At 36.3% G+C, this 14,953-nt stretch overlaps 1 protein-coding gene across 2 annotated transcripts; it reads right to left on the bottom strand.

Annotated features, from left to right (window-relative positions):
• Positions 1-1,163: 1,163 nt before the first annotated feature.
• Positions 1,164-5,800, bottom strand: LOC149192538 (uncharacterized). 2 transcript variants are annotated; one of them, XM_089404640.1, is made up of 4 exons: positions 5,131-5,800; positions 3,090-5,025; positions 2,393-2,877; positions 1,164-1,633 (listed from the first exon to the last, which is right to left on the bottom strand). In XM_089404640.1, the coding sequence occupies exons 1-4, from the start codon at positions 5,614-5,616 to the stop codon at positions 1,529-1,531; spliced, it is 3,012 nt and encodes a 1,003-aa protein (XP_089260766.1). In that variant the 5' UTR covers positions 5,617-5,800; the 3' UTR covers positions 1,164-1,528. The 2 variants fall into 2 exon arrangements, with proteins under 2 accessions (XP_089260766.1, XP_089260765.1); XM_089404639.1 differs by having other exon boundaries at positions 3,090-5,028.
• Between the last annotated feature and the right edge of the window lie 9,153 nt (positions 5,801-14,953).

The raw sequence follows: 14,953 nt of genomic DNA on the forward strand, positions 1-14,953 counted from the left end.
CTGTAAAAAAATTAATTGTGTTTAATTTTTTTTTGTGAGATTGGTAGGACTACATCTTCATCATGTCCAAGATATCACCCCTATCAGGGTAGGGAATTGAACCAGACTCACATCCAGTCACTTCACATCAAGGAGTGCCTTAACGGAACACCCATCTTTTTACTTTAACAAAAAAACCTACATTTTTATATAAATTTATAACTCTTACTAATTAATTAAAAACAATTACACTTAAACTAAAAACAATCACATCTACTCTAAAAAAATAAATAAATTATTATTATTATTTTATATTTTTATTTCTTTTATATTATTCAAAATACCTCTAATTTTACGTGACTTTTATTATTATTATTTTATATTTGTATTTCTTTTATATTATTCAAAATACCTCTTGTTTTACGTGACTTTTCTAATTTTATCTTTTTATTATTTTGACTATTTATAATTTTCCACCGATCAATTAAAAGCAATTATATTTACTTCTCCACTAATCAGACAAATACATTTAATAACATATTAAAAACAATTAAACATACTTTTACAAAATATTTTAAATTATGTCTTTATTTTTATTTATTTTACATTATTTATATTCCTCTTATCTTATGCGACTTTATTTTTATTTATTTTATATTTATATATCTTATGCGACTTTATTTTTATTTATTTTATATTATATAGTTTAATTAGTTTTAAAATAAGTATATATACAGGGCTGAACCCTGGAACACAAACCAGAGCCTGATACATATTTAAACTATGTTTCTTTTTCAGTCTTCAAAAAACTACACTGATATCTATTACATATTACACCTATTCTAATTGCATCTATTCTAAACAAAGACTCCTCATTCAATTTCCAAAAAACACCCACTTATTGATTTGACCTGGGTTCGTCGTGAGAGTACCTTTTATGTGAACTTTTTAGTTGTCACTAGCAAAAGAACCCACATTTGCATGTTATCAGTGTACAAAAAGTTGTGAAGCAGTTCAAAATGGCAACAGGGAAGAGGTAAACAAAGTTGACTGAACTAACTTGAATGTATTCAATGTATTTCTAATTTTGCATCAGTAATTTGATTAACTAAGTAAAGCCACCAGTTGTATTGTAATCTCAAAGGCAAAAGTAAAATAGACGGTGACTAACACATCAAGCCTGGATTTCTTTCCATTGGGTGTAGGATTTTCATGAATAAATACATGTATGTATATACATTTGATCAAAAACTGAATCAGGTCTTGATTGTGGCAACTTAAAGCATACATCAGAGTTCAACAGAAGAACCACAGGCATCCAGGAGTGCTATTTTGTAACCCTCGTTACTTAATCCACTGAGAAATGCAAAACCCAATTCCTTAAAATATGTTCTATCACGAATTTCAAGAAGATCAACCATAACAAAATATCTTGTTGGAGGTTGGTGATTGACAGCCACAATTTTTGGAGAAAAAATTCTTTATGTCGTTCGTGCTTTTCCCTGTGCTCAAATCAGGTAGCTCTAAGGAAGAACATGATGCAGGATCTTCATTTAGAGATCGTTCGTACAGATGATAATGGAGACTTCTTTTGGTTACGAAGTCGGTTTGATCTTCTTACAGGTGTCACTTTCATCTGCTCTTCACTTGAACCCTGCATTGTAGACAAGCAACTCATAAAAAGGTATCTCTGAAACCAAATTTTGGAGATACACAATCAGACAAGTATGAAATTGGATCACTATCTATAACTCATTCAAATATTTCCTACATGCTGGTTTGTTTTTACATATTTATGGAATGAATTGAGGACTGCCCAGAAGAAAATTTTCGAGGGAAGAATAGAGATCCTAGAAATAAAATGGAAGCAAGGTGCAGTGAAAAGAGATTTGAGACTGAAATAAGAACATGAACAACATCTTTACATAAAATTGCTCACACAACACTAAAAAATCTGATAAGATATATAAGAAAGATTGGTAGAATGGAAAAAGAGCATCCCCGGCTCCTAGAAACCTTGTAATGAAGAAACCAAATTCCATTTTTACTTGAAATGCAAAGGAAACAAGGTGCAGTGAAAAGAGAATTGAGACTGAAATAAGCACATGAACAACATCTGTACATCAAATGGCTCGCACAACACTGAAAAAGTCTGACAAGATAGCTCAAATCAGGTAGCTCTAAGGAAGATTGGTAGGATGGAAGAAACCAAATTCCCCTGCTCCTAGACAACTATTTTACCAACCTCGAAATGAAGAAACCAAATTCCACTTTTACTTGATATTCAATGGCAATTGATAAGCAAGAAAATGCCTTGCAAAGGTTGGAATATTATTTCAAAACCAAAACACAAAGGTAGAAAAAACAAAGGAAAAGCTTAACAAGTTTGATGTTGGGATTAAAAGTAGAATACCTCTTTCATCAGAGTTGTGAAGCTCCCATAAGATGGAGAATCATCCATAGACATCTCTTGAGTAGCCATACTTCCTTGCTCTGTTTCCGAGTATGTGTTGCTTCTCCTAACCTTCCTCTCTGGGGTGTGAAATGAATTTTCTTGGGTACTTGATAAAAGCCAGGTATTGAGTTTTCTTTCTGAAGTGTTTACCACCTTTGATGGCAAATACTCATTAAGAAGTTCCACCTTCGGCACATAGGAATCCCTCGGCTCGAAGTTATTTTCGCAGGGCACAGTCATCTGCATTGAAGAAAAGTGATTTCTCTGGGGATATAGTATCTCCCTTCTCGGTATGGAATGACCATCTTCTGTAGGACCATTTTTCTCTGCTACAGTGTTCTGATCATGTTCTTGGGCTCTCTTAGGACTTGTACATTTGGCACTCTTTCTATACACACTGACCAAATATGTAGCAAGCATCGCAACTGCAAAAATAGATGCACCTATAGTTCCAAAAAGCAAGATATATTTCAGTGATTTTGCTGGAGTACTAGAATCTCCGAGATCATGAACAACTGATATGTCTGATCCCCCTCCCTACTACTCTTTTCCACTAGAGACATGACAGATTCATTATGTCTGAATTCAAATTCATTTTGGCTCTCAAAATTTAGTGTCTTGGACTGACTGGCCATTGCAGGAATATAGTAATCACCTCCACCTGATGATGTGCTCAGTTCCTCTGGATCTTGAATGAAAAGGCTCTCAAAACTCTGTATTTCACTGTTAGTTTCTGTTTCAGATGAGGAGAAAACAAAGTCATGTGAACCACTATTACCAAAATGAGACTCAGATTCATGAGATACATCTGCACCAAAGTCCATAATTGATACCAATTCAGGAATACTGTCCTCAGAACTATTAACATTTTTTTCTGCATCTACTGGTAAGTTTTCTATATCATGTACACTGTCTAGAATGACAGATTCAAGAACTTGGGTATTCTCTGCATCAACTGAGACTTCCATCACCTGCTGGTATTCTGCAGCAACTTTTTGTTCTTTACCATATATTATATCAAATCCTTCTGTTCCAGCATCGATTTCTTCTGGCCATGAGAAGCCGATCTCAAATGAGCGTGGCACCTCGGTATACTCTTGCGATGGAGAAAATAAACCATCAAATCTATCTGCATCCTCTTGGCCTTCGGTTTCAGAGGACAAGGCTGAAGGCTCATAATTGTGATCTGCCTCATTGTGACCGTAGTCTGCCCCGCTGCCATCCCGAAAGTGGTCATGGACGTAATCAACTTCATGCCCGTAATGTGCCTCGTTACTCTGCACAGATTCATTTAATCCAGATGGGGGTATGGGCAAAGAACTTTTAGCAAGGCTGGCATGGCTATAGGATGGGTTTTCATCATGCAGTTCCAACATAGAAACTGAATCACCAACAGGTGAAGGTTCATTGGGACTATACTGCATGGAATTGAACTCTGTATCATAACCATACTCTGCCCCATCACTCTGCACAAATTGACTTGAGTCAAAAGGGAGTCTGGGCGTAAAACCTTTTTCAGGGATCTCTGGATTTTCGTCATGCGATACCATTGCAGAACCTGAATCCCCAGCATCTGAGGGTTCATTGAAATTACCAGGCATGGAAATATCAGAGACAAAAGACCGTGGCAACTTTTCAGTACCAACTTCAAGCTTATTAAAATTATCTAAACAAAATTCCTTCGTAGATAGCCAAAAACCAGTTGTTCTCATCCGAAGCCCAGACTGCCCATGTTTCTGCAGTGCTTTCAAATTGACATCACAATACATCGGTGGGCTCCAAAGACCTTCAGCACCTCTCAAAACCTTCATTGTAGGACCGTGTAACTTGCTAGACTGCCATGAAGTAGCCAAGGGGTTGCCGTGCAATGAAGAGGGAAGAAGTCCTGGACTACCAGAAGCTAGAATGGCCACCGATACGGAAACCACTGCAAATATCAGCACCAAGCAGTTCTTTGCAAAACGAACCCATTTGGGAGCTTCTTCCATTTCATCATCATCACAACTTTCTTCAACCTCTACAACAGAGCCTGACTTAGGCTTTACAATGGAAGTATCCAACCTGGTCACAGCTTCTTCAACTCTATTTGCTTCATTAGAGATAGGGCTGCAGACAATTGTGTCTTCTTCAGGCACTAAATCCATTTCATGTTGTCTATCGTTGCAATACTGATCTGTAATTTGACATGTTTCATCTCCACAAAGTTGCTTATCCTCTGCAAAACCTTCATTACCTTCACATGCCAACCCTGTTGATATGTCAACCGAAGCCATTTGCCTCTCCAAAGACTGCAATTCACTCTCTTGTTGAGGCTCATTATCCGAAAAGTCCTCAACCCAAGGCCTGTTCTCTGTAGATACGTCCTCCAAGTGAAGGCCATTGATTCCAACACCCTCATATTTTGAAACACCTTCATCCAAGCCTCCAAACAACTCTACTTGGTCTCTGTCAAATTCCAATTGGAATTTCCCAGGGCTGTCACCATTCAGAATAAAATCAAGATTTCTATCGGGGCGATAGCGCAGAAACTGCGGCCTCGGAGACAAGTAGTTCTTCTTAGGATCATACGGCGGCAGACCACTCTGTTTTTCCTGCTAAAAAATCTCTATAACATCACATAAATGCCGATGTGGGCAATACCCATATATATAAAATCTTAATGCAAGGAGAAAATAAAGAGAAGAATGTATACTAACCTCAGATAAAATAGAATTAACAGAATTTTCTGCTCTGCGCTGGGGCGTGTGCTCTTCCAGGAACTTCTTTACTTTTCTCTGCAACTCTTCCAATGTTGGTGGCTCCGGCGTTCTTTCTACGTCCATGACATCTTCTCTCTTCTTAATTTCTTGATCCTTGGCTACAGCAAGGGCCTCTGTAACCACTGAGGAAGCGATGGCTGAGGAATGGGGGGTTACAGGTATTTTGTCCCAAGTGGGTTTCCATGAAGAAGGATCCTGTCTATCTGAGGGTGCCTTTTTAGCCTTAGAAGAAGCCGAGAAAGTAGGGGAAGCGTAGCTTTTCTTCATTGCTTTCTTCAACGAGGAGGATCGATCTTCAGACCTGGTGGCTTCAGAATAATGGTTGGTATTATTGGTGTTTTCCTTGAGATTATGGATTCTTGAGAAGCTGGGAGAATTGGGCTTCTTCGGAGATTGAAACTTAGGCCGATACGGAAACGCCATGGCTCATGCCAAAGCTTGATATCTCAGCGAAATTGGGACCCTTTTTCTTCTGCAAAAATTGAACACTGTGAGAGGATTTGCAGCGTAGCAGATACTGAGTCTCAGAAATGGAGGGATAAATGTTTGAATCGAAAAGCGATGGGAAGTTGAAGAGATTGCTTCGGACACAAGGGAATGAAATAAAAGCGAGATAGGGAAACACGGTTTTGAAGTCGAATCTTCAATTTGTGAACGTTATAACCTATTTTCAGCTACCGACTTCAATATTTGACCGTTGGAAGTATAAATTTGGAAACTTCAGTTTACCGGCCAGAAAATTTGGCGTATTCATCGCTAACGTACTACTCATGTCTGGGTTTTTTCCTTATCGGAAGAAAAAGTATTAAACCTTCCTAAATTCGGGGAAGCATTTAATGGGTACATGAGAGAGTATTTAATATTCCTAATATTATCTTATAACCATATAGCATTGTCTTAGTATATAATATTTAAATAGTGATATAAAGCATTTAATTATGAATGTGTAGATTTAGCGATACTTTATTAGTAAATAGTGATAAAATTAGTATGTATAAGTGGTATTTAATATTTTTTTAAATAGCAATAAAATTTATTAGAGCCGTGAGATGTTTTTAATTTTTTGGTTATTTTTTAAAAGTTAATTTTACTTTACGGATTTTTTTGGAATTTGGAGTTTTAGCTATGTAATTTGAGTTGGAATCCGTTTATATATTTAAAAACAGTTTTTACATAAATAAAATTTATAATTAACCAAAAAATTAAAATTAAAAAAATTTTTAATAATTAGACTATTTTTTATCATAATTTAAATTTCAAATTGATAATGAAGATAATTTTTATTGGTTGTTATTTGTGATGATGATGATGATGGTTAACATCCACTGAGACCAAACTTTGGTCTATCAGACCTAAAGAAACGAATTATTTAGTTTGATTTAAGATTTTATTCCTATGCTCAAAAAGCTTGGAGAGAAGCCTCCCGAGGTCACTGTAATTTTGACAACGTAAAAGGCTAGGAAGGTTAGTATTGCAACAAAGATTTTGAAACTGAGATCTAATGTGGTTGTACCTAGGGCACTCTAAGAGGAAGTGATTTTCATCCTCGATGTTCATATTCTCATAGAGATGGAAGAACCTTTCCATCCATGGTGTTTTAGGAACTGCCCAACGACCTGTTTCACTATGGAGCTCATGAGAGTTTGTTCTAATCTTGGCTATATTAATTTTCTTCTTTGAGCTAGTTAAAACAGAGAGATACTTTTGATCTTCTAGGGTGGGGTTGATGACCTCCTTATAATATCTTAATTTTCTTTTAGCTATTAAATCTTTCTCACACCACATTTTTCTTTGAACTTAGAAGTAACAATATTTTTAATGTTATTAATGTTTTGCAATGCAACATTCTCGTCGATCTCCCAATGGTTTAATAAGGCCCTGGTGTCTTTATACCAACCTCGTTTGAGCCTTAGGTGGTTTTTGCTGGAATTTAAAGCTAGCTTAGGAAGTCTATGGTCTCCTATGTTATTGTGCTTGTGCTTGTACAACAGAAGCCTAGTCATAGCTAGGCTCTCGATAGGGGAAAGACCCACTTCTATAAGGAGAATAGGATAGGGTGTGTTGCTTTTAATTTTGAGATTATACGTTATAAAACGCTTCTGGATTTGCTCAATCTTTCTCCAAGATTCTCTAGAGATGCTACAACCCCAAACCTCACATCCATATAAGATAACCGGAGTGACTAAAGTTTCAAAGAAGAACTTCTTTCTATCCCACATTACGAGGTTTGTTGTTTTACAATTATTTTCAAGACAAAAATAAGCTTTCCATCCCCCATTAATCCTTCTCTCAATGCTATAGTTCCAGTTGAGCTTGTGATGAATATCAATTAAAATTAAAATTAATAACTGTAATTATTATTGTGAATACATATAGACTCATTATTATTATTCAAGGAAAATATCACTATTTGGGATAATTTGATGGTAGGTTATAAGAAAGCTTGTTTTTGCTATGTTTCTAGATGTTGGGTTCTTAAACTATTATACAAAGAAGATATTTTTTAATCAAGCAAAAGTAGTTTTAGAGCATATCCCAAAACCAATGTAGTATTTAGTATATATAACAATATGAATATATTTTTGTGTCTAGAGGCTCTCCTGCCCAGTATGGAAGAGATGTTGTAAGGTTATGTTATGTGATGTTATGTTATGTTTTATTATGTAAACGTTTTGACTAAGTAAAATTACATAACAATAAAAATAAAAATAAAATACAATTAAAATAAATAAATAAAATATAAAATTAAAATTAATAACTGTAATTATTAGTTAAATTTTTTGGAATAGGTCAAATTACGTAAAAATAAAAATAATTATAATTATCAATTATCAATTATTAATAATTAAATCAGCCTAGGGTGCATTTTGAACCTACTAAGAGCGTGGTGATCGAAACATCAATATTAATTGTTATGCGACTAAGGTTGTGTTGCATTGTTGCATGTGTTGAGGACTCATGTTGATCGATTTGCATGATGGCCCCTCCAGGGGAAACTTCAGAGGGAGGTCGTCCTCCTTCTCATTCCTCCCCTGATCCAGCTGCTCAGGGTTTCAAGAGGCTCATCAGCTCTCTTGGTCCTCCCCGGGATCATCCCTCAATTTCCATATTTGTAAGAAACTAAACTCAATCCTGGAAATTGAGCTCCCCCCTTCAATACCTCGCAAAGATGCTCTCTCTTTGGCAAAGCGAGGTTTGGTTGGTCAATTTATAGGCCTCTGGAATTCCCCAAAAACTATTCAGAATTGAGTCGAGCGAAATTGGGCTATAAAAACCCAAGGTCAGATCTCCATCCATTTCTGCGGAAGAGGATTTTTCACATTCTACTTTGAATCCAAAGAAAACCGATACCTGATCTTTAGAAAGGTTTGTATTTTATGGATTCAAGAGGTCTATATTTAAACATATGGACTTCAGACTTCGATCCAGAACTTGACATTCCCAGTTTAGTTCTAATGTGCATGTGTATTCGTCATCTCCCTCTCCATTGTTGGGGAGACGATTCTGTAAGAGAAATTGGCAATGCAGTTAGCAAGTATATAGATAGAAGTGAACCAAAAGACAATTCACATACATGCGCTCGAATTTGTGCGAAAGTCGATCTGGGCAAATGAATTTCGAAGGCAGTCAAGATCAAGGTAGATAACTGGACACACATCCAACAACTGGATTATGAACAACTCCCATTAAAATGAAAGGTATGTCATGAATATGGTCATTTCACTAATAGATACACTAAGAGAGTTGCCAAATATCTAGCTGAAATCCAAGAAGCACATTGGGAAACTATTAAATGCAAGAATTTATGGAATCTCAATAAATCTTCTAAGTGTGCAAGGTCATCCCAATCTAGATCTATCCCCACTAAAGACCTCCCATCTATCCCTTCTATTCCTCCACGATCCAATTATCACCTTAGCAACAATCCATTTTCTTCTCTTACCAACGAAGTTGATCCTTCTGACCATGAAGAAGGGGAAATTATGGAGCAACACCATGTTCTCCTCCCCATCACCTCCTTCTCCCTGTCCTCCAAAAATCCCTCTCTCCTCCCCCAACCTCCCTCCTCCAGCTTCTCCCAATCCCTCGCCTACTCCCCTCACCACCTCTTACGTAGGGATTACACTAAGAACAAATCTAAGGAACCCTTGGCCTCATCTGAAAAGCCCAAAAAGTCTAGAAGGAAGTCCAATAAGGAAATACGATATGAAGAATCTCAAAAGGATATGGCGTGGGGATCCAACAACCAATGGATTCTTATATCGATAGAGGAGCAGGAAATAAGGACCTGCAAACCCAAGCAGGTAAAGGAAAAGGCCTTACAGCTCCAGCTCATAATAAATAAAAACTTGGTCTCCTGGAACTGCAGAGCTCTTGGGAATATCTCCAAAGAAAATGCAGTCAAAGATCTAATCAAATCTGAAGCTCCATAAATATTTCTAATCTAGGAGACCAAACAATCTGAAGAAGAAATGGTAGAGATAGTACAAAGAATAAAAAAAAATTAAAGGACCTGCAATCAGTGTGAGAGGAGCATCTGGCAGGATTTGCACGATGTGGAGTCATACAATTTTGGAGCTCAAAGGAACTAAATCAACATTGGATCAAAATGGAGTACTCAAGCAAAAATACAAGGAAATCCATAATAATATACGATGTGTACGCCCCCTTTCTCTTTTATTGTGTCAATCCCTTCTTTATTTCCTCTATCTCCTTCTCTTCTTAGAAAATTTGTCCTAATGATTAGTCTTGTTATAGACTCGAAACGTCAACTCAAAAATGGATACTATGGATTTTCCGAATTCTCCAAACTCTCAAAATGTTATTATTGGAGGAGATTTTAACCTGATAATCAATGCATGAGAAAAACATGGGGGCGCCTTCCTTCTAGACCCAAGCAGAGATAACTTAGAAACCATAATAGAGGAGAGGAATTGACTAGACATTCCCCCAAAGAATGGCAAAATTACGTGGAGTAATAGAAGGAATGGACCTGGTAACATTAAGGAAAGGTTAGATCATTTTTTAATCCATGTAAGCCTCATCAATGGAATAGGATCATTGACTTCAAAAATTATCTCATCTACAACATCTGATCACAAGGCAATTCCGTTAACATTCGAGGAGGGTGTCAATTTGGGACCCCTTCCATTTCGCTTCAATCCTTAATGGGCAAAAATTGAAGAGGTTGGGCAATTGGTACAATTAGCTTGGAAAACGTGAATTAATGGCTCTCCTAGATGCATATGCAATTCTACAACCCCAAACCTCACATCCATATAAGATAACCGGAGTGACTAAAGTTTCAAAGAAGAACTTCTTTCTATCCCACATTACGAGGTTTGTTGTTTTACAATTATTTTCAAGACAAAAATAAGCTTTCCATCCCCCATTAATCCTTTTCTCAATGCTATAGTTCCAGTTGAGCTTGTGATGAATATCAATTAAAATTAAAATTAATAACTGTAATTATTATTGTGAATACATATAGACTCATTATTATTATTCAAGGAAAATATCATTGTTTGGGATAATTTGATGGTAGGTTATAAGAAAGCTTGCTTTTGCTATGTTTCTAGATGTTGGGTTCTTAAACTATTATAAAAAAGAAGATATTTTTTAATCAAGCAAAAGTAGTTAGAGCATATCCCAAAACCAATGTAGTATTTAGTATATATAACAATATGAATATATTTTTGTGTCTAGAGGCTCTCCTGCCCAGTATGGAAGAGATGTTGTAAGGTTATGTTATGTGATGTTATGTTATGTTTTATTATGTAAACGTTTTGACTAAGTAAAATTACATAACAATAAAAATAAAAATAAAATACAATTAAAATAAATAAATAAAATATAAAATTAAAATTAATAACTGTAGTTATTAGTTAAATTTTTTGGAATAGGTCAAATTACATAAAAATAAAAATAATTATCAATTATCAATTATCAATTATTAATAATTAAATCAGCCTAGGGTGCATTTTGAACCTACTAAGAGCGTGGTGATCGAAACATCAATATTAATTGTTATGCGACTAAGGTTGTGTTGCATTGTTGCATGTGTTGAGGACTCATGTTGATCGATTTGCATGGTGGCCCCTCCAGGGGAAACTTCGGAGGGCGGTCGTCCTCCTTCTCATTCCTCCCCTGATCCAGCTGCTCAGGGTTTCAAGAGGCTCATCAGCTCTCTTGGTTCTCCCCAGGAGCATCCCTCCATTTCCATATTTGTAAGAAACTAAACTCAATCCTGGAAATTGAGCTCCCCCCTTCAATACCTCGCAAAGATGCTCTCTCTTTGGCAAAGCGAGGTTTGGTTGGTCAATTTATAGGCCTCTGGAATTCCCCAAAACTATTCAGAATTGGGTCGAGCGAAATTGGGCTCTAAAAACCCAAGGTCAGATCTCCATCCATTTCTACGAAAGAGGATTTTTCACATTCTACTTTGAATCCAAAGAAAACCGATACCTGATCTTTAGAAAGGTTTGTATTTTATGGATTCAAGAGGTCTATATTTAAACACATGGACTTCAGACTTCGATCCAGAACTTGACATTCCCAGTTTAGTTCTAATGTGTGTGTGTATTCTTCATCTCCCTCTCCATTGTTGGGGAGACGATTCTGTAAGAGAAATTGGCAATGCATTTAGCAAATATATAGATAGAAGTGAACCAAAAGACAATTCACATACATGCGCTCGAATTTGTGCGAAAGTCGATCTGGGCAAATGAATTTCGAAGGCAGTCAAGATCAAGGTAGATAACTGGACACACATCCAACAATTGGATTATGAACAACTCCCATTCAAATGCAACGTATGTCATGAACATGGTCATTTCACTAATAGATACACTAAGAGAGTTGCAAAATATCTAGCTGAAATCCAAGAAGCACATTGGGAAACTATTAAATGCAAGAATTTATGGAATCTCAATAAATCTTCTAAGTGTGCAAGGTCATCCAAATCTAGATCTATCCCCACTAAAGACATCCCATCTATCCCTTCTATTCCTCCACAATCCAATTATCCCCTTAGCAACAATCCATTTTCTTCTCTTACCAACGAAGTTGATCCTTCTGACCATGAAGAAGGGGAAATTATGGAGCAACACCATGTTCTCCTCCCCATCACCTCCTTCTCCCTGTCCTCCAAAAATCTCTCTCTCCTCCCCCAACCTCCCTCCTCCAGCTTCTCCCAATCCCTCGTCTACTCCCCTCACCACCTCTTACGTAGGGATTACACTAAGAACAAATCTAAGGAACCCTTAGCCTCATCTGAAAAGCCCAAAAAGTCTAGAAGGAAGTCCAATAAGGAAATACGAGATGAAGAAGCTCAAAAGGATATGGCGTGGGGATCCAAAAACCAATGGATTCTTATATCGATAGAGGAGCAGGAAATAAGGACCTGCAAACCCAAGCAGGTAAAGGAAAAAGCCTTGCAGCTCCACCTCATAATAAATAATGAACTTGGTCTCCTGGAACTGCAGAGCTCTTGGGAATATCTCCAAAGAAAATGCAGTCAAAGATCTAATCAGATCTGAAGCCCCATAAATATTTCTAATCCAGGAGACCAAGCAATCTGAAGAAAGAATGGTAGAGATAGTACAAAGAATAAAAAAAATTGAAGGACCTGCAATCAGTGTGAGAGGAGCATCTGGCAGGATTTGAACGATGTGGAATCATACAATTTTGGAGCTCAAAGGAACTAAATCAACATTGGATCAAAACGGAGTACTCAAGCAAAAATACAAGGAAATCCATAATAATATACAATGTGTACGCCCCCTTTCTCTTTTATTGTGTCAATCCCTTATTTATTTCCTCTATCTCCTTCTCTTCTTAGAAAATTTTTCCTAATGATTAGTCTTGTTATAGACTCGAAACATCAACTCAAAAATGGATATTATGGATTTTCTGAATTCTCCAAACTCTCAAAATGTTATTATTGGAGGAGATTTTAACCTGGTAATGAACGCAGGAGAAAAACATGGGGGCGCCTTCCTTCTAGACCCAAGCAGAGATAACTTAGAAACCATAATAGAGGAGAGGAATTAACTAGACATTCCCCCAAAGAATGGAAAAATTACGTGGAGTAATAAAAGGAATGGACCTGGTAACATTAAGGAAAGGTTAGATCATTTTTTAATCCATGTAAGCCTCATCAATGGAATAGGATCAGTGACTTCAAAAATTATCTCATCTACAACATCTGATCACAAGGCAATTCCGTTAACATTAGAGGAGGGTGTCAATTTGGGACCCCTTCCATTTCGCTTCAGTCCTTAATGGGCAAAAATTGAAGAGGTTGGGCAATTGGTACAATTAGCTTGGAAAACGTGAATTAATGGCTCTCCTGGATGCATATGGGATTCTACAACCCCAAACCTCACATCCATATAAGATAACCAGAGTGACTAAAGTTTCAAAGAAGAACTTCTTTCTATCCCACATTACGAGGTTTGTTGTTTTACAATTATTTTCAAGACAAAAATAAGCTTTCCATCCCCCATTAATCCTTTTCTCAATGCTATAGTTCTAGTTGAGCTTGTGATGAATATCAATTAAAATTAAAATTAATAACTGTAATTATTATTGTGAATACGTATAGACTCATTATTATTATTCAAGGAAAATATCACTATTTGGGATAATTTGATGGTAGGTTATAAGAAAGCTTGCTTTTGCTATGTTTCTAGATGTTGGGTTCTTAAACTATTATACAAAGAAGATATTTTTTAATCAAGCAAAAGTAGTTTTAGAGCATATCCCAAAACCAATGTAGTATTTAGTATATATGACAATATGAATATATTTTTGTGTCTAGAGGCTCTCCTGCCCAGTATGGAAGAGATATTGTAAGGTTATGTTATGTGATGTTATGTTATGTTTTATTATGTAAACGTTTTGACTAAGTAAAATTACATAACAATAAAAATTAAAATAAAATACAATTAAAATAAATAAATAAAATATAAAATTAAAATTAATAAATGTAGTTATTAGTTAAATTTTTTGGAATAGGTCAAATTACATAAAAATAAAAATAATTATAATTATCAATTATCAATTATCAATTATTAATAATTAAATCAGCCTAGGGTGCATTTTGAACCTACTAAGAGCGTGGTGATCGAAACATAAATATTAATTGTTATGCGACTAAGGTTGTGTTGCATTGTTGCATGTGTTAAGGACTCATGTTGATCGATTTGCATGATGGCCCCTCTAGGGGAAACTTCGGAGGGAGGTCGTCCTCCTTCTCATTCCTCCCCTGATCCAGCTGCTTAGGGTTTCAAGAGGCTCATCAACTCTCTTGGTCCTCCCCGGGAGCATCCCTCCATTTCCATATTTGTAAGAAACTAAACTCAATCCTGGAAATTGAGCTCCCCCTTCAATACCTTGCAAAGATGCTCTCTCTTTGGCAAAGCGAGGTTTGGTTGGTCAATTTATAGGCCTCTGGAATTCCCCAAAAAACTATTCAGAATTGGGTCGAGCGAAATTGGGCTCTAAAAACCCAAGGTCAGATCTCCATCCATTTTTGCGGAAGAATATTTTTCACATTCTACTTTGAATCCAAAGAAAACCGATACCTGATCTTTAGAATGGTTTGTATTTTATGGATTCAAGAGGTCTATATTTAAACATATGGACTTCAGACTTCGATCCAGAACTTGACATTCCCAGTTTAGTTCTAATGTGCGTGCGTAATCTTCATCTCCCTCTCCATGGTTGGGGAGACGATTCTGTAAGAGAAATTGGCAAT

This window comes from Pinus tabuliformis, chromosome 2_2 (assembly GCF_031772625.1).
Source record: "Pinus tabuliformis cultivar Carrire ecotype Pingquan chromosome 2_2, CPIR1, whole genome shotgun sequence".
In the NCBI taxonomy this organism is placed as follows: Eukaryota; Viridiplantae; Streptophyta; class Pinopsida; order Pinales; family Pinaceae; genus Pinus; species Pinus tabuliformis.

What these genes read in the sequence shown, in the direction of transcription:
- LOC149192538 (XM_089404639.1), bottom strand. Translation starts at nt 5,616, where the DNA reads ATGGCGTTTCCGTATCGGCCTAAGTTTCAATCTCCGAAGAAGCCCAAT. An exon ending in TTAATTCTATTTTATCTGAG is followed by an intron (nt 5,029 to 5,130) that starts GTTAGTATACAT and finishes GAGATTTTTTAG; the next exon opens with CAGGAAAAACAGAGTGGTCT. An exon ending in GAGCACATCATCAGGTGGAG is followed by an intron (nt 2,878 to 3,089) that starts GTGATTACTATA and finishes TTGGAACTATAG; the next exon opens with GTGCATCTATTTTTGCAGTT.